Genomic DNA, 27,412 nt, shown 5'->3' with positions numbered 1-27,412 from the left:
ACCCAGAGAGCGCCCCACCCCCACCCTCTGCGTTCTGGAATGCGTAGTCCCAGAGAGGCCCTTTTCAAAAAAAGGTAGTGATCACAGAAAGGAATAACAAGAGCGAGGCACACTGGGAGCCTTGGCGCTTCGGCGGTGAGGCCCGGAAAGCGGACACGCGATGCTTCCTGGGACTTGAAGTCCAAGGTTTTCCTCCGCGGTCGATCCGGAGTCCCGGGAAGCGAGTGCTGCAGAGAGCCCTTGAGCAGCCTGCTGGGAGTTGTAGTCTTCTCGTGGTCTAATGCCGCGCACATCGCCGGCAAACCTGGCTACCCTTAGTACTACACGCCCCAGAAGCCCATGCACAGTCAGGAGGGCGGGGCAGGGCCGGAGGCTGGGGTGCCGCCTCCTCTGCAACGCCGGGGCCGAAGTCTTAGAACCCAGGGCCCGTAGGGGTCCCCGCGGCTGCCGCGATGCAGAAATACGAGAAACTCGAGAAGATTGGGGAAGGTAATGGGACTACGAGATGTTCCTGCAAGATCTTCCTCTACAGACCCTTCAGCATTCCTTGGAACCCTGGCTTCTCTACCGTCAGCAATACCCACAGGCTCCGACTTCAGCACTGGCTGCAGCCTTGGCCCCGAGCTCTCAACACTCCTTGCAGACACCCATCCTTTTCGTTAGCATTTCCCGCAGTCGCCCCTTCCCAACCTTAGCACTTCCTGGAGACCCACCTGCGGACATTAGCACTTCCTGCGTCTCCTAGCCCTAGCCTCAGCACCACCCGCAGAGCCTCACCCACCCACGCCGGCCCCCCAATCCCCAACCCCAGCTTAGTTCTCAATGCAGACCTCCGGCCTCATTTCTGCCGCCCCTCACTTTCCTCCCAGACCTGTTCGCTATTTCCAGACCCTCCGGAAGCACCGCCTTTATTACAGACCTCCTAACCCTGGCAGCTGCAGCCTCTCCCTGCTGCAGACACCCGTGAGCCATCTGCAGGCACCTTCTCTGCCCCATCCTCACTTACAAAGCTCCTCCATGCTGAACCTTCACCTGAGTCTCTCCCCCTACTCCTCCAGTCTTCACAAATAGCACCCTCCCACGCTGCCTGAATTCCCCAGGGGGACTTCATGGGGGTGGGAAGGGTGTCCCATCTTTACCCTCACCCCTGACCTTCTTCCTCTAGGCACCTACGGGACAGTATTCAAGGCCAAAAACCGGGAGACCCATGAGATCGTGGCTCTGAAACGGGTGAGGCTGGATGACGATGATGAGGTAGGACTGGAACATCAGGGCCAGGGTGGGGGTTGAGGGCCCAGGTTGGGTGGGATGTGACTGTTGCCCGCCCGGCCCCCTCCCATGTGTAGGGAGTGCCGAGCTCAGCCCTTCGGGAAATCTGCCTACTCAAAGAGCTGAAGCACAAGAACATCGTCAGGTGTGTAGATGGGCAGGGTCCTCCTGGCCTGTGTGATCAGTTGGAGGAGGGGGGCTTCAGAGAGGGCTGGGCTGATACTGGGATCAGGGTTGGGCTGATAATAGGGACGTGAAGCTGAAATTTGCAGACCTGCCTGGCTGAGCCCTTCCTCCTCCCTAGGCTTCATGACGTCCTGCATAGTGACAAGAAGCTGACTTTGGTTTTTGAGTTCTGTGACCAGGTGAAAGGGGGACTTGGGAGACAGTGTGGCCTTGGGAGGGTGTAGGGGCCCCAACTGAGGTTAAACTCTGGCCCCTCCCCCAACCCCACCTTTTTCTAGGACCTTAAGAAGTATTTTGACAGCTGTAATGGTGACCTGGATCCTGAAATTGTGAAGGTGAGGGGCTGGTGTCCCGGAGACTCAGGGAGGCAGGACGGGAGTCTGTCTGCGGTCTGCGCACCCTCTGAGCACCAGGTTCAGGCCCGGAGTGGAGACACCCTGGAGCTTCAGGGAATGAGAAAACCCTGTTGCTGCCCTCCACAGGCCTCCCTCCTTGCAAGCATCTTCCCATGATCTCTTTGATCTGACAGTAACACTCCGGTATCAGTGATGTAATCTGCACTTGAGGGATGAGAAAATGAGATTCAAAGAGATTCATCCACTCGTTTGTTCACCAAATACCTGTTGGGTGCTTTGCCATGTGCCAGGCACTGTTTTAGGCCCAAGGCCAAGTGCCTTGTCCCGGGTTCCAGGGGCAGCAGTCCTGATTAATAACATAACACAGTATAGATACTGATGGCTACGAAGCATGTGCTTACATGAGGCCAGATAGGGGACAGATCAGGCTGTAAGTTCCAGAAAGAGTCGGACCAAGGCTTTCATGCACTGTTCCTATGTTAATACCTAGCACATTACAAAGCCAGTCCTCCACAGTGAATGAATGATGTCGCTGAAGGACAGGTGGGGTTTTGAGGCAAAGCAGAGGGTGAAGAGGGGCGTGTGGCCCACCCCTGGGTACAGCGTCCCATCCATAAGATCTAACGCCCTACCCTACACCTCCCTCCCCCCACAGTCATTCCTCTTTCAGCTGCTGAAAGGCCTGGGATTCTGTCACAGTCGCAACGTGCTGCATAGAGACCTGAAGCCCCAGAACCTGCTAATAAACAGGGTACCTTCCAGGGAGAAGGTGGGGGAGTGGGGAGGCCGAGGCAGGGGACCTGCCCTGAGACTGTTGAAAAGCCCTCTCCATGTCTCTTCCTATCTCCCTTCAGAATGGGGAGCTGAAGTTGGCTGATTTTGGCTTGGCTCGAGCCTTTGGGATCCCTGTTCGCTGTTACTCAGCCGAGGTGAGCTGGTGGGTCTGTGTGTAGGACATGGGGCCGAGGGAGGGGGTCCTCTCCGAGCATCTTTCATCTCCTCCAGGACCCCAAACATGATTTTCCCCTCCTTCACAGTCCTCTAAGTGGGGGTCGCGGGGGGTGGGTTCTTCTCCAGGTGGTCACGCTGTGGTACCGCCCACCAGATGTCCTCTTCGGGGCCAAGCTGTACTCCACATCCATCGACATGTGGTCAGCTGGCTGCATCTTCGCAGGTGACTGGCTGGGGGTCTACAGAGGCACTTACTTTCTCTCCCACTCGAGTGGACCCTCAGTAGGGTCTGAAGTGTCTCCTCTGGGGAAGGGAGTAAGGCCCTTGGGGAGGAGGACGAAAAGCACAGAGGGTGCCATGGAATGAGGGGTTCTTCACATGTCCCCTCCTCACACCCTGCTCCATCTCGCAGAGCTGGCCAACGCAGGGCGGCCTCTTTTCCCCGGCAACGACGTAGATGACCAATTGAAGAGGATCTTCCGATATCCTTCGATGTTTCCCTTCACTTTGAGCTCTCTGAAGGGGAGGAAGGAGGGGCACCTGGCTGGCGCAGTCGGTAGAGCATGTGACTCTTGATCTCCAGGGTCATGAGTTTGAGCCCCACGTTGGGCTGTGTAGAGTTTACTTTAAAAAAACAGGGAGGGGAGTTAGGAGCCCATGAAGTGCAGGGAGTGGGGATGGCAATGGGTGGGCCAGAATAGGGCATGACTCTGGGCCAGGGGATGGAGGGCAGAGGGTGGTGGACACACCTGTGTTTTCAGGGCTGATTGAAGCCACCAGTTGGAGAGTATATGACCTGAAGACAAGGAGGGCTCCCTGGGGGAAGAAGCCACGAGCATGTTCCTCCCGCTAGGAAGGGCATCTTTAGGACAAAGGAGCCAAAAGCAGCGGGAGGATGATTTGTGGGAGTAGGAGAGGGCTGACTGGTTCATCAGAAGAAGACAACAGGGTTTAGATCCGAGTAGTGAACATTTGTGAAGTGCCTGGCCCTCCGGGAACCCTGTTCATGTGCTGGGCCCTGCCTCTGTCATGAGCTATGAGGGTAAAGTGAGAGGTGGGGGAGTGGGTATGAGGAAGCCCCCGGGAGGGGAAGAACCCCTCACCCACCCCTTTCCACCTGAGTGATCCTTGACCCCATGGACACGCTTCTGGGGACACCGACCGAGGAGCAGTGGCCTGCCATGACCAAGCTGCCAGACTATAAGGTGCAATGGGGAATGGGGGAGGGGTCCTTTTTACTCCACAGCTCTAGCACCTCCAAGCCCCCGTATCTCTGGTCTGACTCTCCCTGTACCCCACCCCCCCACAGCCCTACCCAATGTACCCGGCCACAACATCCCTGGTGAATGTCGTACCCAAGCTCAATGCCACGGGACGGGACCTGCTGCAGGTAATCAAGGGCAGGGGTAGGGGGTGGGACCCAGACACTTGTGGGGGGGAGGGGAGGGGCTAGGGTGCGGGGGGCCCTAGGCCGGTCATGCAGCCTGAACCTGCCATGCCTTTCTTCCGTACCTTCAGAACCTCCTGAAGTGTAACCCTGTCCAGCGCATCTCAGCAGAAGAGGCCCTGCAGCACCCCTACTTCTCTGACTTCTGCCCTCCGTAGGCTCCAGGACCTTGGCCAGGCTGGGGCCTGGCCTATTTAAGCCCCCTCCCGGGAGGGGAGAAAAAGCAGGGGATGCACGGTGTGCTGAGCTCCAGCTGTGCTGGGCCTAGCCAGGGTAGAGGTGCCCGGCCTGTGTTCTTCACTCCCTCCATGGACTTTATTTAATTTCATAAATTGGCTCCTTTCCCACAGTCTGGCTGATGTGGTGGTAGAGTGGTTCTGAGAGGGGGTGGGCTTCGGTCGGGGTCTCTCCTCTGCTTTGCCACCCTCTACAGCCTTCCCTCCAGCTCCAACCTGGCCTAGCCGTCCGGTCCTCGCTGCACTTCGCTAAGTGGCCTGAGACTGGGTGCTGGAGCCTCTGCCCCTCACCCCTGATGGCTGGGCTCAGGGGCAGCACCATCCCCACACATGTGCTTATGCTTTCCTCCTCTGCCCGGGAGCACCAGCCCTGAGGGGTTAGGTAGCCAGCATGAGAGTGAGCATGGGCTTCCACTCAGAATGGGGGAAAAAAGGGCTGGGCCTTTTATGGCCTTTTCCATATCCCACATGTACATCCTCAACCCCTCTTTCATTAGCACTGCCATCCCTAGGCCTGTAGGCTGGGAAAGGAGAGATCCAAATATGTGGTTAGATTAGGAACACCCCTTCCCCTGCTCCCAGTTTCTCGATGTTTGGGGTACAGAGAAAGAGCAGGGACGGTGTGCTGTAGTTGGGGCCTGGCTGTATTCCCATTGGCAGGAGGGGGAAGGGAGGGCCTTCCTCCACCCTCTCAACCTGGGGCTTTCTGCTTTTTGGGGAGGTTGGGGAAACTGAGTCATTCCCATGGAGACCGGTGGGTGTGCTGGCACTTGGTCTCAAATGTGAGAAAAGAGTAATGATCTTCCAGGGCAGGACAGTGGCTTGTGTTCTTGGAAGTGGGTAGTTCCCCCTGTCTTTTCCCTGCCTGTTCCCCCACTTCTTGCCAGGCTCTGGGTCAGAGCCTTCTTCCAGCTGTTGCTTTGCAGTACCCCAAACATAACTGCCCTCCCACTGACTCCTCTTTACCTTGACACCTGGTTTGGGGCTCCATTCTCTCTGAGATGTCATTCTGATAAGCTCCTTCACAGTGAAGTGCAAATGACAGATGCCCTCTTACTACTGTTTTCTCCCAGAGAGATTTGTGGTGGTTGACTGGGACCCACCTACACTTCAGACACTGGCTGCTGGCTGGCAGAGGTCTTCTTGTGCCTGAATAGGGCTGACCTTGGCCTGACTAGTCTGCCTGTAAGAGAAACAGCCGAGGCTGGTGTGCTAGAACTTTATTTGGGGTGAAGATGGCAGAGACATAAGCAGGCGGGGCATGTCCAGAATGTCAGGGTACAGCCCTGAGGGCACAGACGCCAGGTCTAGAGCCGGGTGACGAGGTAGCAGGTGCGGTGGGAGGCAGACAGAGTCTTGGCAACAGCACAGGGAGGAGTGGAAGGCCTGGTGGGATGCAGACAACAGCGCTGGGACAGGAGGCCTCGTACTCATTGCCCTGCCCTCTTGAACCTGAGCGTTACCCCCTCCAGACTGGACCTGCCCCTCCTTCCTGTTACCTGAGGCCCAGGCTGAGGTGGGGACCTGGGGTTCGGTGGCTGCCCAGCCCTTCCTGAAGCTGTGGGAGGAGGGAAAGTGTCAGAGATGGGAGGAGTCCTCCCAGGACCAGTCAAGGTCATACACTTTTCTCCCCCACCATTCTTTCCTCCCCTGGGTAGGGATGGTGTTCTAGGCTTCAGGGGGAAGGCTAAGCACCCGTGTTGGAGACGGCAAAGAAGGAAAAAGGGGTTGTTACCAGATTGGTGCTAGAATGCCTTTGGGAGTGCTTTCGGTTCTGGAAGTATCCCAGGACCCTGTCTCGGAACACCTGGGGGCGAGCAGTGGGGGAAGTGGCCAGTGCACACCTTCCTCCAGACCCTGTGGCCTGATTCCTTTCCCCTCCCCCAGCTGGGGCTCAGGCCCACCTCACAGAGGTAGTCCAGGATCTCGAGGATGGTGAGCAGGCTGGCCCCGATGAACAGCCCCATCTGGCCCCCAATGTCACCTGTGGAGCCCATCAGGTTACCCAACAGCACACCTGCCCCACCCACACCTTACCCATCAGGCACCCACACAGCCACCTGCCCTGCCCACACCTCCCCAGCCCGCCTGGGCACCCTGTGTGGGGGCACACAAACACACACATGCACACGCCCACACACCAAGCAGTTCTGACACTTCATAGGCCTTCTTCTGCTCCACGGTCTCGTAGTTGAGGGCCTCAAAGAAGATGTCCAGCACCAGCACGTTCTCTCTGGAGGAAAAGAGGACCAGGAAAGATCGCTGGATCCCCGCCCGGTGCCAGCTGCTGGCAGGAAACAGGTGTGCGAACTCTCCCGTCTGTGACTCCTTTGAAGAGCCCTGGGACGAGCCCCCGTTTGCAGAGGAGATGGTGTCAGGGCTTGCCCAGAGGCCCGGGAGCCCCGTGGTTTTGTGCAGACCGGTGTCCCACGCGGGTGTGCGCACGAGGGCCCGCCCGCCGGAAGGTGCCCGCCCCGCCCCGCCCCAGCCAGCCCGGCTCACGAGATGTAGGCCTCGCTGCGGTTGTGTTTCCGGGCCAGGTAGCGGGCGGCGGCGCGGCTCGGGATCCGCACCATGGAGAGCTCCTTGGCGTAGCGCGTGCTGGCGCACGGGTTGGGGCAGGTGCACGCGTCCTTGCGCAGCATGGCGTCTGCGGGCCACAGTCCCCTGGATCAGGGCCACCCGCCCGGCGGGGTCCCCGTGGGGTCCGGGGCGCAGCAGGGGCGGGGATGCGGGACAGGTTTGCCCCTTACCGAGCGCCGGGTTGGCGCAGTCCTTGTACTGCTGGGGGCTGCACACGGGCGCGCCGCCTGGGGGTGGGGAGTGGGGGTGGGGTCGGAGACGGCTTCAGGGACGGCCCCCAGGCCCCTCTGCGCGACCCGGACCCCTTCCTCCGCCCCTACCTGCCCCTTACCAGGCATATGCATCATTCGGCAGCCACATTTCCGAGCCACATAGCGGGTCTCACAGGCCAAGCGACACCCCATTAGACTATAGGGAGGGTGGGGACCTGGGCTGGGGCTGGGGGCACCCAGGGGACCAGAAGGTTCGGGCTCAAAATCGGGGTCTACAGAAGCGGAGCTGCAGTCGCCCCAAGGCGGTGGCAGGAAGCTCAGCTGTAGTTGGGGTTAAGGAGGCTTCTGGCATGAATATGGCACCCAGGTCCAATGTGAGCTGTCACTGAGGTAGCATGCAGAGGGGTGGAGGCCCCTGGGACAGTCTGAGGTGTTGTGGGCCGAAGGAGGGGATTGGGAGCCTTGGTAGGGTGGGGGTAGGGATACTCGCTGCTGCTGGCAGGACACGAAGGTCTGGTAGCCAGGGGCTGCCCCGAAGCCCAGCTGGTCGATGGTGGGCGGCTCCTCCTGACTGTGGATCTGCACTCGGACCCCCACCTCGAACGGGGTCTCCTCTGCAGGGGAAAAGGGACCCTGAGGCCAGCATCCCAGGACACCCCCTGTCACTGACCTCTCTCGCCAAGACTGACCAACCACAGGAAAGGATGTGCTTTCCTGGGCCCTCCCTCATGCCTTTGGGTTGGTTTTTTTTGTTGTTGTTGTTGTTGTTGTTGTTTTTTAAGATTTTATTTATTCATGAGAGACACAGAGAGAAAGAGAGACAGAGACACAGGCAGAGGGAGAAGCAGGCTCCACACAGGGAGCCCAATATAGGACTCAATCCTGGGACTCCAGGATCATACCCTGAGCCAAAGGCAGGCGCTAAACCACTGAGCCACCCAGGGATCCCCCTCATGCCTTTTGTAGCTCATCTGTGCCATCCCTCCAGCCTGACCCGCGGACTCCCATACCCATGTCCCTCCACACAGGCAGATACTCATCCTGCTGCACATCCAGCATGATCTCCAGCCCATTGCCCATGCCGCCCTTGGGAGTAGTGAGAAGTTCGGCCCCATCTGCGCCAGAGTTAAAGGTGTAGCACTGACCCATCCGGGTGAAGATCTACAAGTGAACAGACGGGGACAGGCCTCACCAGGGTACAGGAGCCCCACCAGCCTCTTCCCCAGGAAGACACGAGAATGATGAGACCTCTCCTCTCCCCACCCTCTATTTGGTCTCTTTGAACAGGAAGCCATATCTCAATGCCTTCAGTCATACAAGCACATAGAGCTGCAGTCGGACCCTCATGAGCCCATGAGTTGGACCCTCATGGGCTCCCATCACTCCAGCAGCTCCTTCCCCTCCTGGACCCCCCAGCCCCCCAGCCCAGGGCACTCTGCCTATAGGACAAGTGTTTCTTTGGAGAATGGCAAGAAAGGAAGTGGGTCTCAGTTGCCTGCTGGAAGACTGTTGAAGAGATAGAAGGAAAACAAGCTGACTGCCCAGGCAGAGAGAGGGCTCTAGTGCCCTGAGCAGTCCCACTAGATTCCTCCCGGCTCTCAGGAGCAGGGTCTCCACAGACCAGAGCTTGGGCCCAGAGCCAGCCTGGGTCAGTGCCCTGTGCTGGAAGCTGTGACCTTGCACACTACAGTCCTGCTGAGCGACAGGGAGGGGACCCCAAGGAGGACAGTCTCGTGGGGGGAGCCCGTGGCCTGACTGGGAAGGAAAGGATCCTGGGCCTGCATGACGGGGGGATGGCAGGTCCCCGGTGGCCCGGGGCCAGTGACCAGCTCACCACGGTGAAGTTCTCGGGCCCGCACGGCCAGCCTCGGTAGCGACAGTCCAGCAGCATGTCCTCCAGGCTGTGCCCGGCCCTGGCGTACAGTCGCGCCATGTCAAAGGTGGGACTGGGCATGAAGCCGGGCGGTGCAGGGGACCGGCCCAGGGCACGCAGGAAGGCGGCGTGCTCAGCAGGCTCCACGCCCAGCAGCGCAGGCCCGGCCCAGTGCAGGTCGTTGGGTGTGAGGCGGGAGCGGCGCAGCGGGTTGATGTTGCACAGGGTGATGGCAGGGAAGGTGAGCCGGTGGCTTTCGTGCTCGTCCAGGGCCGTCTCGTGGTGGAACTCCCCGTAGTAGCGCACCCGCTCGGCCACCTGGTAGAGGAAGGTGGCTAGTGACAGGAGCACGGCTGCAGCCCACAACCCTCGGCGAGGTGTCAAGCCCCCAGGGCCAAAGATGTGGCCCAGCCCGTGCAGCGTGCAGCTGCTGGCGAACACACGGATGTCCGAGGCTGGCCTCCGGGCCTCCTCTGGCCTAGGATGGGGCTTCATGGCTGAGGCCTGTGGCTCAGGGCTGGAAGAAAGACAGAGGGTGGGTCTGAGGACCTGAGGGGCTGAGGGGGTTCGGGCAGCAGGTGGGGGTCACTGCGGGTGAGGGATGGGGAGAGGGGGAGGGAGGAGAGGGGCTCAGACCAAGAGGTGGAGAAGCACTGGAGCAGCAGGGTGGGCACGACGGTCTCCGGGAGCAAAGGAGCTGGGGCTCTGCTAGGCTCAGCGCTGGCCACTGGCCCTGGGGGGTGCTCGGCAGGAGAGCCCCGGTAGGGCGCAGCTGACGTGGGAAGCAGGGCCCGCTCTGCTGGAAGCTGCTCTGCCGAGCCGGAGCTGCCGCAGAGGATTGGGTTACAGCAGCAAGGGGGCCGGGGGCCCCGCAGAGCAGTCTGGGGGGCAGGGAAGGTCCCTGGGGCCCCAGGCCAAGCCATTAGTGCGGTGCATTGAGGGGGGGCTGCGGCTGTGGAGACCAGAGGCGCCAGCAGGAAACCACAGCAATCCCGGGTAAGGCTTAAAGAGAGCCTGGAGAGAAGTTGGGGCTGGGGGCACCCTAATGGCCCTCAGAGTTCCCAGCTGCAGCCCTTGTGGTTGGGTTGAGGGTCAGTTGCTGACCCTCGGCCTAGTCTTTCCCTCCTTTTGTGTCTTGTCCCTTCCCACTGACCTCACCCGGGATGATCTGTTCCTTTAGAGAGGCGCTGGCTCTTGCCCAAGCTGGAAAGCCATGGGAAGTTGGGTGTCGGCAGACTCCTCTTTTCGAGCCCCTGAAGGCCATGCTGGATGACTAGGGCTTCTGCACGTCCTATGCCTGCAAGTGGTCTGTCTCCAGTGAGCCTCTCCCACCTCCCCCCCCGTGAGGCTGCCTAAGAGGCTGGCCTCAGCTACCGGGGTTGGGGGCTCCCCGGCCACCCTCCTGGGCATGACCCAGATGCCCACCTGCCACCCTCCCAGGGAACATGGATGCCCTGTAATTTCACATCTTTTTTTCACTTAAAAACATATTCTAGGGGATCCCTGGGTGGCTCAGCGGCTTAGCACCTCCCTTTAGCCCAGGGCGCAATCCTGGAGTCCTGGGATCGAGTCCCACGTCAGGCTCCCTGCATGGAGCCTGCTTCTCCCTCCTCCTGTGTCTCTGCCTCTCTATGTCTAAAATAAATAAAATAAATAAATAAAACTTAAAAAAAAAAACAAAAAACATATTCTGCACACCATACAACATCTAGGACCTAGGAAACTTGCCCATTTTTTAAAGGCCTGTATTCGATTCCATTATGTCGATGTACCGACGTTCATCTAATTACACCCCTATGGATAAACACTGGGGCTTTCCAGTCTTCCATTGCAAACAATGGTGCTTTCAATAGCATTGCACAAATGTAGATTCCCAGAAATAGAACTACTGGGTCAAGAAGCAACCATACAGGCAATTTGGTAGATATCACAAAATTCCCCACTGTGGGAGTTTTATCCTCCTGTCAGTAACACAGCAGGCAGCATACCTGTTTTGCAGGGGAGGGCTTTTCTTCCTCTTTCCTTTTTTTAAAAGTAGGCTCCATGCCCAACATGAGACTTGAACTCATGACCCTGAGATCAAGAGTTACATGCTCTACCCGGGAAGCCAGCCAGGTGCCCCCACAGGGGTGGGGGGCTTTTCTAAGGGGAGAGATACAGTGCCCCTGACCCAGCTCGGGTGCCCTGGGACTGGTGGCACAGTGATGCTGGCCTTGAAAGGGCAGATCCGGGGCATCTGAAGGCACTGCAGTTGATCCAGAGGAGATAATGGGTCGGGCGAGGGGAGGACTCCTGGCATCCGGAGCAGATGCCTCTCGAAAGTAGAGCCCAGTCTGTAAGGTTAGTACCAGCTGGCCTGCAGTGGGCCTGGGTGTCCTGCTGATCCACGGCACAGGGACAAAGGGCTGTGGTGGGAGGGCCAGGGGTACCGAGGGCAGCAGGGGCAGCCCAGACACCCCACGTGGAATATGGCCAGGGCCTGGTCCTCATCAGTGTCCAGCCCTTCATTTGGTTAAATGTTTACCTGTCCCCGTGTGTCTGCAAATGGGGAGATGCTGCACTGTCGGCCTGAGAGAATACACGTTTATCTCCATTAATTTATTTACTGAAACTTCTTTCTACTCTACCTCTTTCCACAAAGTGTGCTGCAATCACCTGCCTGCCTGCCTCTCTGTCCTCCAGACAAGATCACAGCTTCAAGGGGTCAGGGACATCGTCCTCCCGGTCGCAGGGCAGGGACGGTGGCACACAACAGGTGCTTAATGAACATATCACCTTGGAAGGAGGAAGTAAATAAGTTTAGTGTGCAGATGTGACCAGCTTCTGAGGCTGCAGCATTGAGTTTTAAGTACTTTGTCACAGATTATCCCATTTATTATTTTTATTTTTATTTATTTATTTAAAACCAAAGACTTTTAAAAAAATTATTTATTCGTGAGAGGCAGAGACACAGGCAGAGGGAGAAGCAGTCTCCATGCAGAGAGCCCAAATGTGGGACTCGATCCTCGGACTCCAGGATTATGCCCTGGGCCAAAGGCAGGAGCCAAACCGCTGAGCCACCCAAGGATCCCCTATTATTGTTTAAAGATTTGAGAGCATGCGCTACACATGGGCACGATGGGAGGGGCAGAGAGACAGGATCTCAAGTGGACTCTGCACTGAGTGTGGAGCCTGATACGAGGCTTGATCCCAGGACCCTGAGATCACGACCTGAGCCAAAACCAAGAGTCAGATGCTCAACTGACTGTGCCACCCAGATGCCCTGCAGATGGTCCCATTTAAACTCTTTAAGTTCTCAGGATGAAGTATTGCCAATCTTATGACCCATGGTGAATAGTGGTGGGAGGCGAGGTGGAGACCAAGGCTGCATGGTGATTGTGAGGCTGACCACACGGCCTTTCCACTCAGGGCTCCCACAGACTGCACTACTTTCCTAGTTGGGGCGGGGGGCAGGATTTGGAGGCCCTGATTTTGAAGTCTGGGTGGCTGGGGCTGGAGCTGGGGGGGCAGGGCAGGAGCTCGCCTCCACTGCCTCTCCCTTGGAGGTCAGTGCCAGCTTGGTTGGGGACCTGAGGCTGGCTCTGGGATGCACTTACTAGGGAGTGGCTTTGCTTCCTGGGCTATGGCTATCCTGGCATGCAACCTCTGATCAATATGGAAGCAGGGTATCACACTAGGGGGGCTGTGGCTCTGGGACATTTCAGGTGCTTTGTCCCCAAAGTAGCATGTGGTCCTAGATCACACCCACAAGAGGCCACAGGGACTCTCAGCCCTGGCTCCTCACACCTGAGCCACTCTATTCTTCCCGGCTGGCCTCTGGCCACAGCCGACTCTTCTTGTCCTACACATCGTAGCTGCCCCAGAAGCATGGTGTTGTCCTTGGATAAACCCACAGGATAAATCCAACTGATTTTATATTTTGTCAGCCTGGGAGCTAAGTATTAACTTCTCCCTAGCAGTCTGGTGACTTAGCACCATAGGACCCCTGTGGCTGGAGTTTGGGGTGTGTGTCAGCTCCTCCTTTATTTCCTTTAGAGCGAGGTATCCTCATGAAGAGGGGCAGTCTACAATCTCATGGGGTCACAGAGTCCAGCTATGGGCCCGGCGCAGTGGTTAAGACAGCCTAGTAAGCTTGAAGCTCCTTGTGGAATAGACCATGGCATGCCCTGCCCCTCTGACCCCTTTCCCAAGGGCCAGGGGCAGATGTCCCAACCTCCTTGTTCTGTTGACTGGGGGCAGGGGGTGGGTGGGGACAAAACCTAGAAAAGTGACCGTATTAATGAAGCAGGGAGAAGGAAGGGAAGGTGTTCTCCGGATAAAGACTGTGGCTCGAGGGGCTGGTCCACGGGCTGGGCTCCTTCTCCCCTGGCTCAGGGACAGTGGGAACAGAGGAGAGAGGGGTCAGGGTCCAGAAGGTGAGGTCCTGGCGTGGGTGTGGGGACCCTAGTGTAAATTCCCGTTCCCACTCCCTGATCCTGATTTGTAGAGATGCCGTGGAGCTGGGCCTGCACACCTTCAGGCTGCCAGGCAGAGGGCAGACTTGGCAGGGCTTCTGAGAGGGGTTGGGAGGGAACAGAGCAGGGGTCTGGGGACTCAGCCTCCTTTGCTGTTCAGCCCCATGATTCATGACTCTGGCAGGAGGGAGTCAGCCTAGTAGCAGGAGTGGGGAGTGGATGGGAGCAGTCCCAACCTCCCCGAGCTCAGCACTAGGCCTAGGTCTCACTGTGAGCAGGGGAGCAGCAGTAGCCTGCACCCCAGCACACTGGCCATCCTGGGTGCTTTGGTCCCTGGAAGCTCCCCTGAGCTGAGCCTCGGCCTTGGACACTGATGCTCGGCCATGACCAGAGCTCCAACAGCTCTCTCAGGACTTGGGGGGGCGGTTCCTGGGGCCTCTGGGCATCTCAGGAGCTGGGGTATCCAGGGCCTGTCTCCGGATGAGCTCTGCATAGAGCCCGCCCTTCTTCAGGAGCTCTTCATGGGTCCCCACCTATGGAGAGGAAGGAGGGGCAGGTAGTCACCCCAACCCAGCTCAGAGCTCTAGGTGGGCTGGCTTCTTATTTGCCACTGGGCTCCCGGTCTCCTAAGCCAGTGCCCCTTCTGGGGACACTATGAACCCAAAGCACAATTGGTTACACATTGCCACTGGCATGTTTGTATTTGTCAGCACCACCTTTCTGCTTAGCTGGGTTTTGGAAGAGCATCTGAATTCTTCTATCTCCCTTGCAGAACCCAAAGACTTGGGTTCAAAGCTACTTGAAGCAGCAGCCAGAGCCAGGAGTTGGGCTCCATGCAGCCCCCCAGACTTGCTGCACACTGGCCCCTGAGCAGTTGCCTTTTCTGTACCTCAACCCCTAGGCCCCTCTGCTCAGCCTTCTACAATTCTGAGTCCTTTCTCCTTGGTCCTGGGAGCCCTAATGCAGCTCTGCTACCCCCATGGGATGGAGAAGGAAACGGGCCTCGAGAGGCCAGGGCAGGAACTCCTGAATCCACACAGGGTATTGCTTCCAGGATATGGCCCAGAGCCCCCTGGGCTAGGCCAGACCCTCCCACGGCTCAGCTGAGCCACGCTTTCCACTGTGTCCAGGGCTGAAGCTGCCCAACCCACCGAGCCGCTGCCCAGCCCCCAGCTGACCTCACAGACTTGGCCACGGGCCATGACGACAATGTGGTGGGCCCCACGCACGGTGCTGAGCCGGTGCGCGATGACAAGCACGGTGCGGCCTGTGCTGGCACGATCCAGGGCCTCCTGCACCACCCGCTCGGACTCTGAGTCCAGCGCACTGGTCGCCTCATCCAGGATCAGCACCGTGGGCTGCTTGATGAGGGCACGGGCGATGGCTAGGCGCTGCTTCTGGCCACCAGACAGGGTTGCGCCACGCTCACCTGGGAGGAAGGGGACAAGGCAGGAGCTCGAAGCATTCTTCAGAGAGGGGCTCTGGGGGCCACCTGGAACTTCCCATCTGGCCCCTCAGGTGCCCCATCTAGCACTGTACACACATCCTGATCCCATAACCTGGGCCCATGCACTAACACACTCACACCCAACAGGAACTGTGTGCATGTGGGTCTCAGTGTCCCCTCAGAGTCACTGTGTGCCCCTCCCACACCAGGCCCTGCAGTTCTTGAGATCTTTTCCTGACTGGCTGGGTCTTGCTGCTGGCGAGGGGGCGGGGCATCCAGGACCCAGATGTGAACCCTAGAATGCGGTGATGGCCTATCACAGGGCATTCTGGGAAGACCGCACTTGGTCTACAGTGTCCACAGACAACAGAGGTGGCAGTGTGGGAGCTTAAGAAGGGCACCACGGTGACAGCGGTCAGAGACCAGTGAGGGGAGACTGAAGCTGCAGATGGGCCTGGGAGTGTGCTAGGGTCAAAAGTATGAGGGAAGCGCTGCTCTACAGGGGTGTGGGGACGGCTCCTCCCCTCAGGGTAGTGTGGAATCGGAGCACTGCGTGGAATAGGCTGGATCAGCAACACAGCATGAGTGATGGCTGAAGACGGGGTGCGGGGGGTGCCACTCAGCAGGCTGAATCTCAGCTAGACTGAGGCCTAAGTTTCAAGAAGAGTTGAAAACCCCAGATATGCCCACACCTTGAGATGTGCTGGAATATTCCACAACAGAACCAAGACTCCAGATAAAAAAACACGGTCCCAAAGGTTGAAAAAAAGACCCCTGAGCTGAGTGCACAAATCTGCAAGCTATGATACGAATATTCTAGTGTGAGGCTGTGATATTTTAATGTTCCAGAACTACTTGAGCCCTGTTCTGGGTAAGTCAGAAGGGAGACCCATCCAGCCACCTCAATCCCTGTGGGTAACATGATGGAAATATTTTCAAATTAAGTGATAAAAGCACAGGTACGACACAGGAACCAGAAGCATAAGGTATTAGGAGGTAATATCCTCGTGCTTCTGGTCGGGTCTGAGGACGGGGTTCCTGGGCCTGCACTCCCTGTGGTATCCCTGTCTCTGCAGCCTGTGTGGGACTAAACCACAGAACCAGGTCTGCCCGCCCAGGCCACAGGTATAGTCTTCCCTGATGCCATGCCTCTGCTCTTGCCTCCCGGACTCCTCACAACCTGGGCCCTGCAGACCCGAGCAGGACGCTGTCCCTGGGACTCACCGACTATGGTGTTGTAGCCCTCTGGGAAGCTGGTGATGAACTCGTGGGCATTGGCTTCCCGGGCAGCTGCATAAACCTCTTCATCTGAGGCACCCATCTTCCCAAAGCGGATGTTCTCCATGATTGTTGTTCCAAACAGGACTGGCTCCTGTGGGTGGGGACTCCGCATGGAACATTCTGACTTTGCCCCAAACCCCAGAAGGGGTGCATCAGGAAAGGCAATTTTGGCCACACCAGAACCACCTTCTTGGAGGGCAAGCAGGGGCAGTTGAAAATTACAAATCAATGAAGAACAGAGATCTATCAAAGTGGGGAGAGGCCATGCTCCCTGCAGGGCACAGGGTTCCTGAGGAGTGGGATGGGGAGGTGCTGGGAGAGCCGGGCCCTCCTCTCTGGAGAGATGGGAGTAAGGGGGTTTGCATTCTGGGTTTCTCCTGCAGGGGTAGGTGGGTAAGGGTGCCCTCCTAACCCACTCAGAGGGGGAAAGCAGCCTCTTGCTGGGTGGCACCACTTCAAACAGAAGGAAAGGAGCAAGACTGAGCGCCCCAGGGTGGGGCTGTGGGACCATGCTTAGTGGGGGGCAGGGGTCTCTACACTTTCTGGACACCATAGGTTTGTCGGAGAACTCAGGGATCCTAAATCAACACCCCACCCCACCTGCTTGGAGGCTTTAGTTGAGTTCCTGCCCTGGACACGAGGGCAGAGCTGCAGTGGGCAGTTATGGGGATGCCTCAGGTCCCATGACCACTGGGGGGGCCAGTGAAGATGGCCAGAGCCCTCCCACTGATGCTCCACCAGAGAGAACAGGGGTGATGGGGGTGGGAAGGGGGGGGAAGGTCCCATGTGTGTAAGGGCTGAGAGAAAAGTCAGAGGGAGGGGAGAGGGTCTGGGAAGTTAAGTCACATGTGCTAGTAAGCCTGTGCTGAGAGGTAAGCCTCTCCTCTCCCCACCTGGCTGATGAAGCCGATGACCTGGCCCCGGAGCCAGGACGGATCGAGGGTACGCAGGTCCCGTCCATCCAGTGTCACCATACCCGCCGTGGGGTCATAGAAGCGCTCAAGCAGGGAAGCCACAGTGGTCTTTCCTGGGGAATGGGGGTTGGGGAGGTGGCGAGGTTGGGGAGATAGCATGGTTTCTAGACATTGTGCCCCACCCCACGCTGAGCAGCCACCATAGGAAGGAAAGCCATAGGGTGGGAGGGTGGTGGGTTCCTCTCACCTCCACCGGACTGGCCCACGAGGGCCACGATCTTGCCAGGGGGCAGGGTGAGGGAGAAGTCCTTGAGCACCTGGAAGCCAGGGCGGCAGGGGTAACTGGGAGGAGCCAAGAGAGACCCTTGGTCAGACCAGGTTCCTGGCCCCTTTCTGCCCTGGGCCTTCAAGTCTAACTGTACCCTGAGGGGAGCTTATTTGGAAGGAGACCTTGACCCAAACTCCTGAGCCCAAAGGGAATGACCCCCGCACCCATCTGCCAATGCTGACCTGAAGCAGACGTTGTGGAACGTGATGGCCCCGTGCAGGTGCTCTCTGGGGATGTGGCAGCCCCCAGACAGAGGGATACACGGGCTCAGAGTCATGTACTCGAAGACCCGGGCCCCAGCGCTGAGCCCCCGTACCACCTGGGGAGAGGGTTAAAGTCTGTGGTGAGGGAGAGGCAGGGCTCACAGTGTCCCCTCCACCCTGACACCTGCTTCCTGCAGCACACAGCTGATGCTCCTGACACGCTGCCAGCCCAGATCTGATGTCCACACCCCAGGGCGCACCCCCCGATTGCCACTCACTTGGCCAAACAGGACGGAGAGGTTGGCCATGGACCTGTGAGGAGGAGAGAAAGGCTGAAGAGTGGGGCCCAGAGCCCAAGAGAAGAGTGGCGCCAGAGGGGAGGGCTGTCGGTGGCTGGAAGGTGAGTCACGCGTCTCAGTCACCAGTCCCTGACTGGGCCATGTGTCTGAGAGTGTGCGCACAGGTCTTCCTTGAAGGGGAAAGACTGACTCTTGAAGAGGAAAGTCACTTCTTCCAGCACCAGGAGCTGCCTGCACGGAAGTGGTTCTGGCAGGTCAGAGAGCTACCGGCCTTTGCCAAAGTGAGTGCAGAGGCATGGAGCAAGGAAGAGCCGGGACAGCGAGCTATCTGTGGACAAGAAGGAAGCACATTCTCCACAAGAGATCTGGAAGCCATTAGGGCCTGGCACTGGTGCCTGGCAGCAACCTAAAAACAGATGCCCATAACTCGTTGTGATGTCTGTGGTGCCCTTGCTCTCAGAGCTGGCTCAGAAGGCAGGCCTTGCTCTCCCAAGAGGCCTGGTGGGGGTCAGAGGGGCAGCCCATTCCCAGTGGGGCCCAGCCCTGCATGCAGACCCCATGACTGGGGTCCCTCTGGGTGCCTCCCGGTCTCCTCCACAGACCCAGTGCCACAAAACAACATGTAGAATGGGGTCTAGAGGTAGAGGCTGCCTCTCTTCCTTCCCTGCCCCCGTTGGAACCCAGGAGGAAATCCATCAGCCTCCTGAATAAAACAGCCTAATTCCTCTGAAGTGGGTGGTGAAGGATCTCCATGTAGTGAGGGGCCCTCAAAAGGATGGGCCTAAGGCCTGTGGCTGTGGGAGCAGCTCCATCTAGCAGCCTGAGAGAGAATAGTATGGATGGGCATCCTAGGCCTTTTGGTTTGAAATAAAGCTCTGCTCAGGCAAGGCAGTGCAGTGGGGAGGAGAGGTTCTGAACTTACGCCACATGGGGAAGTGGGGGCTCAGGGGAAGGCGAGCCAGGCTTGGGAGGTATAGGGAAAGGGAGACTTTCCTACCACAGCCCGTGGAGGGCCATGTGGTGACTGTATGAGAAGAACCACAGGGCTCATCAGTGTCCTCAGGACCAGAGTAAGAGGCCAGGGCTCGGCCTGGGGTCAGTGCCAAGTCCTGTCTCTAAAATAAAGAGCCTCTTGGTACCCAGGCCACCAAGGAACAGTTTTCAGGCTGGAGGAGGGATGAAGCTACCTAGAGTCTGAACTCAGAGGTCTGAACGGGCCCAGATTAGGGAGCACTGGACATAAACAGGGCTGAGGATGGGCATCTTTTCTGCCAGCCGTCTTCGGGTTGGCTCCGCTCTACCTGGGACAATAATGAGGGTGATGGTGAGGGATGCTGTGGGAAACAGGCGGTAAGACACACTGCAGAGCCAGGCCACGAGTGCCATGAGAATCAGAAGCCATGGGGAAGGGGCATGGAGGGGTGTCTGGGGTGACCCTGCACTTCCTTGACGTGGTTAACAGTAATACCGGTCTCCACTCTTCAGTAACTTATGATAGTCTATTCTCTCTTCAACTATTTATCACAGTACCTATTTATGCTTGACGCAGGAACTGGTAGTGTTTAGCTTAGAAGAGAAAGGAAAGGGGAGGCCTTGAGGGTCTCATGCAAAGGGAGGCAAGAGCTCTGGGCAGACAGGCCCAGTGGAGCGGGTGGGTCTCAGAGCAATGAGCACACTGAGCCTTGAGGGTGGGAAGAGGGAGAGAGGGTGACCTTTTCATCCTTGGGACACTCAGGCAGACGACAGCAGGCAAGCTCGTAAAGAGCAAGTCAAAGATGGTCAACCCACAAATGGAATCCTCTCAGCTCTAACAAGGAAGGAAATCCTGACGGGCTATGCCATGGATGAACCTGGGAGATGTCACCCTGAGCAAAAAAGGCCCATCACTGAAGGACAAACGCTGTGTGATCTCACATGTATGAGGGACCCGCGGTGGGTGAAGCACAGAGCCAGAGGCTGTCGGGCGGGGAGAGGAGCCATGGGCCTTAGTGGTTAATGGGCACAGTGCTTCAGTTTTGCAGGATGAAGGCATGCTGGTGGTGAATGGTGGCAGTGGCCACACAACTGCATGACGCATGCAAAACGCTACTACAGCGTATGCTGAAAATCAGTCAAAATGGTACATTATATGTTATGTGTATTTTACCACAATCACCAACTTTTTAAAAAGCTGTCACGGACCCTTCTGAGCTGTTTAGGTGGCGGGAGATGACAGCTGCATCCCTGGGCACCCAGTCAGAGCATCAGGTTGGAGGGCGCCCGCGGAAGGCACCCCGTGCTTCCCTGAGGAAACTGGGTGGGCCAGGGGCAGGGCTCTTTCGGGACAGGAACAGCCTCACACTCACCTCTGCACCGTCTGGGAGGCCACCAGGAAGGACATAAGGTCTCCCCCTCTCAGCTGCTGTCCAGCCACGAGGGAGCCCCCAATGAACAGGGTGCCCAAGACCATGCCTACAGGCGGAAAGGGCCAGGTGGTTAGCAAGGAAGCAGCTAGGATCAGGGGACACAGCCCAGGTGAGTCCCCAGTTCCAGTCCCTGCTGTGCCTCCGACTGGAATGACAACAAGTCATTTCAGTAGTGTCCGCTTTTGTTTCTTCATTTGGGAATGAATGCATGCATGTGTGTCAGAGGGAGGCACTCAGGCAGCTGGCACTGGACAGACATCTAAGGGACATCAAGCCCGTGGAGAGCTGCCCCTTGCCTGCCTCGCTGGGACTTCCTTGGCTGATCCATGCTCATCCCCAGCCATGACCCAGTGCTCCCACACCCCTGGTGGGGACTTGCTCACTCACAGTTGAAGGCAATGTTGGAGAGCCCTTGGAACAAGGCAATGCCCCTGCCCAGCTCCTCTGCCTTACAGCGGGACTCCTCCAGCTCTGCTCCATAGCGTCTGGGGAGAGAGGCCAAGCCCGGCCATCAGGAAGCAGCCAGGGTGGGGTACAGGGCTGATGGGGTGCATTTGGGGATCCTCCCTGCTTCAAGTTCTTCCCCGTGTGGAACTCACTCCTCTTCTCGGTTCTCCATGGCGAAAGCCCGCACCGTGCGAACATTGCCCAGGGCCTCATCTGCTACGCCCGTTGCCCTGGCAACCTGCAAGGAGTCCAGGAAGTTGACACTGAGGTTGGAAATTGGGGGGGTGGGGGGATGGCATGGTAATGGGGTAATGGCAGGGCAGAGAGCAATGGGGCAGGTGGGGAGGATGGGCAGCAATGCCAGTACCTGTTCCTGACACTGGCGAGACAATTTCCGGAGAGCTGAGCCCATTAGGGTGCCAACTCCCATGAGCATTGGTGTGGCCACCATCAGCAGCAGCGTGAGGCGTGTGGACAGCATGGAAAGGGATACCAGGCAGCCGGCCACCTGGGTGCAGCTCCGCAGCCCCTAGGGAGAGGCAGAAGGCAGGAAGGCCATGTGGCAACAGCATCACGACAGGGGGTGGGGGATGACTTTCCCAGGAGTCTGCTGGCCACAGCGTGACTCTCACAAGGCCAAGGCCATAGGTCTGGACTCTGGGAGGCCACATGGCAATCCACCTGGTCATTAAACGTAGCCCCCTCTCTACTAGCGGGCATGAAAGGGCTGGGTGAGAATGTCTACGGACCACAGCATCCTTCCCTAGACAAATCCCAGTTTGTTCTGGTGTTTTGCTCGAGGAACTGAACTAAAAGAATAGAATATGGATGTCACACAGAATAGCTGTGGGCCAGTCTGGCATGACCCAACAGCCGCGGTGACAGTGTGGGTGGATGAGGATGGGACACCAGTAATACAGTAAAAAGCCTTCACTCCTCCTCACACTTGTCAGCATGCCAAGTATTCTGGGGGCAAGGCAGTCCGGGGTGATTTTGCTCTTGGCAAGCTGGTCCAGGAAAGGCTCTTGACGGAGTCCTTGAGAAGGTTTTTCTGGGGAGGTAGAATTTCAGAACAGGAGAGAAACAGCCCGTACTGACCTTGGATGATGCCACAGTACCTCCCTTCTGTGAACTTCCCCATTCCCTCACCCACGCCCTTGCCAGACAGCAGGCTTCTCACTTGGTGTGAGCCTAGGCTCAGGGCGCAACAGCAAGGTGGGATGGGGCTGGCCTGCTGTGTCTACACTAGACAGTGTGTGTGTATGGGTGTGCATCTGCATGTGTAAGTGTGTACACACAGGGGAACCGGGGGAACTGACCTGGGAGATGACAAGTTTGAAAGATGATTTAAACTCCTGCACATCGGTTGTCAACCGGCTCACCAGCTGCCCTGTCTTTTTAGCATCAAAGAACGCAATATCTTGCCTGATGGTAGGTCAAGAGTGCAGGACGTAAGGGAGAAGAGGGAGACGTGAGTTCAGGATGAGCCCCTTGCCCGCCACCTGGACCATCAGCCACTCCTACCCACACCCTGTAGCTGGCAGTACCGGAGCAGGTTGCTGAAGACGGCCCTCCGCATGTCCACGGCCATGCGCTCGCCGATGCGGGATAGCAATACCAGGTACCCGAAGGTCAACAGCCCCTGGGAGAGAGGCCGGGGCACTCAGGGGCGCCTGGGAGGCTCCTCTGGGTGCCCCCAGGCCCTCCCTCCTGCTGTACCTGGACACCATAGAGGATAAGCAGGTGGGTGCTGAGGTTCCGAGACTCTGTCAGGAAGCTACCCACATGGTCCCGCGTGTACTTGGCCACGATCTCCACCAGCTGGCCCAGAAGCAGGGGGATCTGCACGTTCACCAGTGCTGCACCCAGCGCCAGCTTGGCAAGGGGTGGCAAAGCAGGCATTTAGAAGGAGCCACATTCCTTCCCATCCCTGTCCCTGACCTCAGCCCTCCCTCCCCACAGCTTTTCATGCTTTGGCTACTTCTGTGCTTCTCTGAGACAGCTGAGTTAAAGCCCAGGCTGCCAGCCCCTGGGGACCCCTGGACCCTGCACACCCAGCTGTTCCATGCAGGATCTCCTGGTATCCCTTGGCTTCCAGTTCCCCAAGCCAGCCAGCCCTTGCTGCTTCCTGAGGTCTAACTTTGAGATTTGGTGAGGCAGACAAGCTGTCCCCATGGAGCTCTGGGTGGTGCTCACAAACCCCTGACTGGCTCCTTCCCTGTCCCTGACGTGGAAGCATGGAGGGGCAACTCACCACGATGGCTACTCCCAGAACCAGCAGGTGGGGCCGCAGAAACTGCCAGAAGAGCTTCCAGTTAAAGCGAGACTCCCCAACATAAGGTCTGGAGTAGGTAGGAGGGGCCTCCTCAGCCTCACACAACGCCACGAGGCCGAGGCGGGGGCACTTAGTCCAGACCACAGGGCCTAGAAGGATGCCCCCAAGCCAGCGCCAGGCACAGGGTCTTTGGCTGGGGGCTGGGCGTGCTTGAGGGAGGTGGGCCCGGAGCTGGGACCTCAGCTGGGCCACAGCCCTGAGGAGGTAGGAGGCATGGTGGCCGTTGGAGGACCTGCGGGGAGAGAATGGCATCAATGGCTCGAGGCCCCGACTATTCCTCAGAGCAGCCCAGCTGTGGGCTGAGCCCTCCAGACAGCATTCCCTCTTGCACGGGGTTCTGCGCCGCCTTTCCCAGGGCTGCTCTTCAGCAACCTCAGTTTCTAAGAGGAACGCATACAGGCCAAGTGGCCCAGGAATAAGACAATGGCCTGTAGTCAAGTCAGAGAGGTGTGTGTGGTCACACAACTAGGCCTTCTCAGCCACCACAGTCAGCGACCATCTCCAATACACACCCTTTCTCATCACAGGACAGCGTACTGGACGGCAGCTAGTCCACAGGCCTCCTTTTACAGATGAGGACGCAGAAGTCTTGAGGGAGTCTGGCTCAGAGCAGCAGGAGAGGGAGTGAGCCTGCAGGGGTCTCACCAAGCAGGTGAGACCTGGTGCCTCTGGCCTCTACCCTCCACCCCTGGGGCAGATGTGTTCTGTTACTCTCACTTGTTAAGAGAAGTGTCACGGGGGCTGGGAGAGGTGAGAAAACCTGTCCCCAAGCAGCAGAACTTAGATAAGAGGAGAACCTGCTGTATGATTCTAGAACCCAGGCTTGCTCCACGTGGCCCCATGTGATGTGCCCAAGGCCGTGTGTGGCAGGGCCTGGCCTGGCCCCAAGGCTTCTGACCACTGGTCAGTGCTCATTGCATCCCCTCACCTGGCTCCTCCCAGGCCTTCGGTGCTTATGTGACAACGAGACAAAAAAAAATAACAATCCAAATAATGTATCTCTTCAGCTCTGATATGCTATGCTCAAATCACCTTCTGTGTTCTGCGGTTTCCATCTGGACTTTAGAGGTGACGAGGACCTATGGTGGGCGGTTTAGGCTGGGGTATGACATAATCAAATTTACATCTTGAAGATCATAGTGGAGAGAAGAGGGCTGGAGGGGAGCAAGACAGGCTACGGGAAGCCTGTTAGAAGCAAAGTTATCTGGCTAAGAGTATATGGTGGGATTGCTCAAAGACTCAAATGAGGTTGGGGCGCCCGGGTGGCTCAGTCAGTTAAGCAGCTGACCCTTTGGTCGCCTGGGTGGCTCAGCGGTTAAGTGTCTGCTTTCAGCTTAGGCCGTGACTTGATGGAGTCCCACATTGGGCTCCCTGCATGGAGCCTTCTTCTCCCTCTGCCTATGTCTCTCTGTGTGTCGCTCATGAATAAATAAATAAAATCTCTAAAAAGAAAAACAGCGGACTCTTGGTTTCACCTCAGGTCATGATCTCAGGGTCCTGGGATTGAGCCTAGCTTTGGGCTCTGAGCTCTGTGGTGAGTCTGCTTGAGGATTCTCTCTCTTTCTCCCTCTGCCCCCGCCCAACTCACATGCATATGTGCGTGCTCCTTCTTAAATAAATTAATCATAAAGAAAAATACTCCCTTTGGGAAAAAAAAAAATTTTAATGGCATTACTGATGGACAGGAGCTTTTTAAAAGAACAAATAGGATGAGGTTTTTCCTTTACTCTGATAATCTTGTATTCTTAGACACTTAAAAAAAATTTTTTTTTTATTTATCTGAGAGGCACAGAGAAAGGAAGAGAGAGAGCATGAGCAGAGTGAGGGGCAGAGGGCGAAGCAGACTCCCGCTGAGCAGGTAGCCCAATGTGGGGCTCAATCCCAGAACCCTGGGATCATAACCTGAGGCAAAGGCAGATGCTTAACCGACTGAGCCATCCAGGTGTCACTATCTTAAATTTTAGAGAAGCTCACCCTCCTTCCAATTTTTCCATTAGGCTTTACATTCTTGAGGGCAGAAAGCTCTATCTTATTCACATTGCATCCCTAGCACTTAGCAGAGCTCTTATACATGTAAGTGTTCAGTAAATGCTTATGTTTGTTGAGTGCGTGCCCTCATTAGAAATGAGGAAGAGAAAAATTTGACCTGACCTGTTATTGCACTGTTTGCAAAGTTTCGGACTTATTGAGGCCAACAATAAGAAATATGCTGTACATTGCCACCCAGTAGGAAAAATGCGTCACACAAAATTGAAATGCTTCACAAAACAATACTTCCCCTAATTTGTTACACATGTATTTTATTATATTCACTTTTTTTTAAGGTAGGCTCCACACCCAACCTGTGGCTTGAACTCATGACCCTGAGATCGAGTCACATGCTCAATAGACACCCCCTATTATACTCACTTCTAAATGATCCTGACTCACTAAACTCATTTTATGATCTCTTGTTGTGACTTGCACATTTGAAAGACACTGCACTTGTGAATACACAAGAACTTGGATATTATTTTATTTCTTTCTCTCTGGTTTAAATGCTATCAATACCCTTATTCTCTTCCTAAGGACTGTTATCAAACTTTTTAATAATTCACCATGGCTACTTTCCAGCTTCTATCATCTCCAAACTAAGACTCTAAGCAGAGCTTGGTCGTTGCCAAGAACTGGTGGATTACTTCCCAGCAACAGTACTTCTTAGCTCCAGCTTGGCCCAGCTCTTGCCCTCTCTGTCAGATGGGCTTTCCAAATGTCACAAGTCCACTCCGCCCACCACTGCCAGTAGGCTGCCTGGCTGGCCCACAGGTTATTCACTCCAGTGGAGTAGCAGTCTCAGGGTCGATGTTCCTTTCCTACCTGTCTCTCTCTCTCTCTCTCTGAGCTGACATGTGTAGAGTGAACACACAAACACACACACACGCATTTCTAGATTGACTTTATCTTTGCTGAAAAGTATCCAGATCCAGGAACCATTTTTGTTTAGCTCATATTGACTCTCGGGAGCAACACCAATATTAAATGTCTCTGGACACTGATAACTTTTGCCCAAATTGCCAGACCAATTCCAAGAACGAGCACAGAACGGGGGCAGGATCCGCGGCGATCCCAAGGCTCACACCTGTACAGCACGGCGCCCTCTAGTGGGAAGAACGGACCCGGCGTGGTCACCGACCTAGAGCGTGCCCTCCGCCATCCCACACACGGATACACACGGGCCGAGTCTCCTGCTGGCACCTGGGTCCTCTCCATAAATAATTGAGGCCAAGCTCTGGGGAGTGACATTTCACCCCCCACCCCCGCCCCTGGGCCGGCCTACAACTTCCAGCAGGCCTCGGACGAGCTCGGGACTCCATCTCCCGGCAGGCCCCATGCACGGCCAGCCGGTCAACGGCCCGCGCTCCCAGTAGATTTCTCACTTTTTACCTGACGGCCGAGAATGTCTGGAAGCAGACGGGTGGTAGCAGCCTGCCTGGGACAGGGCCACCCCGAATCCCGACCCGAAATAAATGCACCAACATGATGGAACGTGAGTACAGGAGCAGCCAACCGCTGCAGCTTCACCCTCATCCCATTGAGGGCTCCATGTTGGCTCCGGCCCGCATCCCGACAACACCCTCGCCCCTCGGCGACGATTGGCGGAAAGACGCATCAATCTCGTCAAGGGCTGTGATTGGAGAGGACTTTCACGATCTTCCTCCTTCCGGAACTGTGATTGGAGAAGCCGCCTGCCCGCCCGCCCCCAGGCCTGGGCGGGGCCGAGCAGGTGGGGCAGTGCCTTCCGCCCTCTGACGGGGGTCAGCTCTGGGGTGACACCGCCGCGGGGTATCCATGGTAACGCGCCAGCCGCTGACCTCGGGGCTGTTCTCCCATGGGTGCTCCCGGCGGACTCTAGATGTCCCGAAATGTCTAAGGAGTGAAGAGTGCTGGTCCTACAGGAGGAAGGGACAAATATGTTCCCGGGGAGTTTTTTTGAAACATGCCTTGTCACCCGCCCCTTTCTCCCAGGCAGGTCAGAGTTCCAGGGACAGCAGCCACGTGTATTTGGGAAACAACTACCCTGGTGATTCTGACACACTTCCCCTCCTTAAGGATTGGGAGCGGGGCCCCTGGGTGGCCCAGTGGTTGAGCGTGCCTTTGGCTCAGGGCCTGATCTCTGGGTCCCGGGATCGAGTCCCTGCGTGGAGCC

At 57.1% G+C, this 27,412-nt stretch overlaps 3 protein-coding genes across 11 annotated transcripts; 1 reads left to right on the top strand and 2 right to left on the bottom strand.

The window, feature by feature from the left end:
- The first annotated feature begins 347 nt into the window (after window positions 1–347).
- CDK5 (cyclin dependent kinase 5) lies at window positions 348–4,558 on the top strand. The gene is made up of 12 exons (XM_038559727.1): window positions 348–489; window positions 1,166–1,254; window positions 1,347–1,414; window positions 1,574–1,634; window positions 1,734–1,790; window positions 2,467–2,562; window positions 2,666–2,740; window positions 2,889–2,985; window positions 3,175–3,244; window positions 3,907–3,967; window positions 4,072–4,152; window positions 4,281–4,558. Exons 1-12 carry the CDS (start codon window positions 453–455, stop codon window positions 4,365–4,367), a joined length of 879 nt encoding a protein of 292 aa, XP_038415655.1. The 5' UTR covers window positions 348–452; the 3' UTR covers window positions 4,368–4,558.
- Window positions 4,559–5,650: 1,092 nt separating this feature from the next.
- Window positions 5,651–11,888, bottom strand: ASIC3 (acid sensing ion channel subunit 3). 7 transcript variants are annotated; one of them, XM_038559725.1, is made up of 13 exons: window positions 11,769–11,888; window positions 10,267–10,410; window positions 9,075–9,431; window positions 8,251–8,401; window positions 7,727–7,854; window positions 7,360–7,561; window positions 7,199–7,255; window positions 6,948–7,095; window positions 6,587–6,678; window positions 6,350–6,429; window positions 6,181–6,252; window positions 5,945–6,003; window positions 5,651–5,831 (listed from the first exon to the last, which is right to left on the bottom strand). In XM_038559725.1, the coding sequence occupies exons 2-13, from the start codon at window positions 10,375–10,377 to the stop codon at window positions 5,753–5,755; spliced, it is 1,536 nt and encodes a 511-aa protein (XP_038415653.1). In that variant the 5' UTR covers window positions 10,378–10,410; window positions 11,769–11,888; the 3' UTR covers window positions 5,651–5,752. The 7 variants fall into 7 exon arrangements, with proteins under 7 accessions (XP_038415653.1, XP_038415654.1, XP_038415652.1 ...); XM_038559726.1 differs by lacking the exon at window positions 11,769–11,888 and adding an exon at window positions 11,638–11,681; XM_038559724.1 differs by lacking the exon at window positions 11,769–11,888 and having other exon boundaries at window positions 10,267–10,652.
- ABCB8 (ATP binding cassette subfamily B member 8) lies at window positions 11,769–26,847 on the bottom strand. Of its 3 annotated transcripts, none has more exons than XM_038559718.1 (16): window positions 26,650–26,847; window positions 23,146–23,458; window positions 22,611–22,766; window positions 22,439–22,533; window positions 22,211–22,316; window positions 21,259–21,420; window positions 21,044–21,129; window positions 20,832–20,929; window positions 20,385–20,490; window positions 18,019–18,052; window positions 17,720–17,856; window positions 17,457–17,551; window positions 17,189–17,322; window positions 16,239–16,386; window positions 14,746–14,996; window positions 11,769–11,888 (listed from the first exon to the last, which is right to left on the bottom strand). In XM_038559718.1, the coding sequence occupies exons 1-16, from the start codon at window positions 26,742–26,744 to the stop codon at window positions 11,802–11,804; spliced, it is 2,103 nt and encodes a 700-aa protein (XP_038415646.1). In that variant the 5' UTR covers window positions 26,745–26,847; the 3' UTR covers window positions 11,769–11,801. The 3 variants fall into 3 exon arrangements, with proteins under 3 accessions (XP_038415646.1, XP_038415645.1, XP_038415647.1); XM_038559717.1 differs by lacking the exon at window positions 11,769–11,888 and adding an exon at window positions 11,893–14,100; XM_038559719.1 differs by lacking the exons at window positions 11,769–11,888; window positions 23,146–23,458 and adding an exon at window positions 11,893–14,100 and having other exon boundaries at window positions 26,650–26,808.
- Between the last annotated feature and the right edge of the window lie 565 nt (window positions 26,848–27,412).

Source organism: Canis lupus, chromosome 16, assembly GCF_011100685.1.
Source record: "Canis lupus familiaris isolate Mischka breed German Shepherd chromosome 16, alternate assembly UU_Cfam_GSD_1.0, whole genome shotgun sequence".
Lineage (NCBI taxonomy): Eukaryota > Metazoa > Chordata > Mammalia > Carnivora > Canidae > Canis > Canis lupus.
Note: the sequence above shows the minus strand (reverse complement) of the source record. Positions and strands in the feature narration are given on the sequence as shown.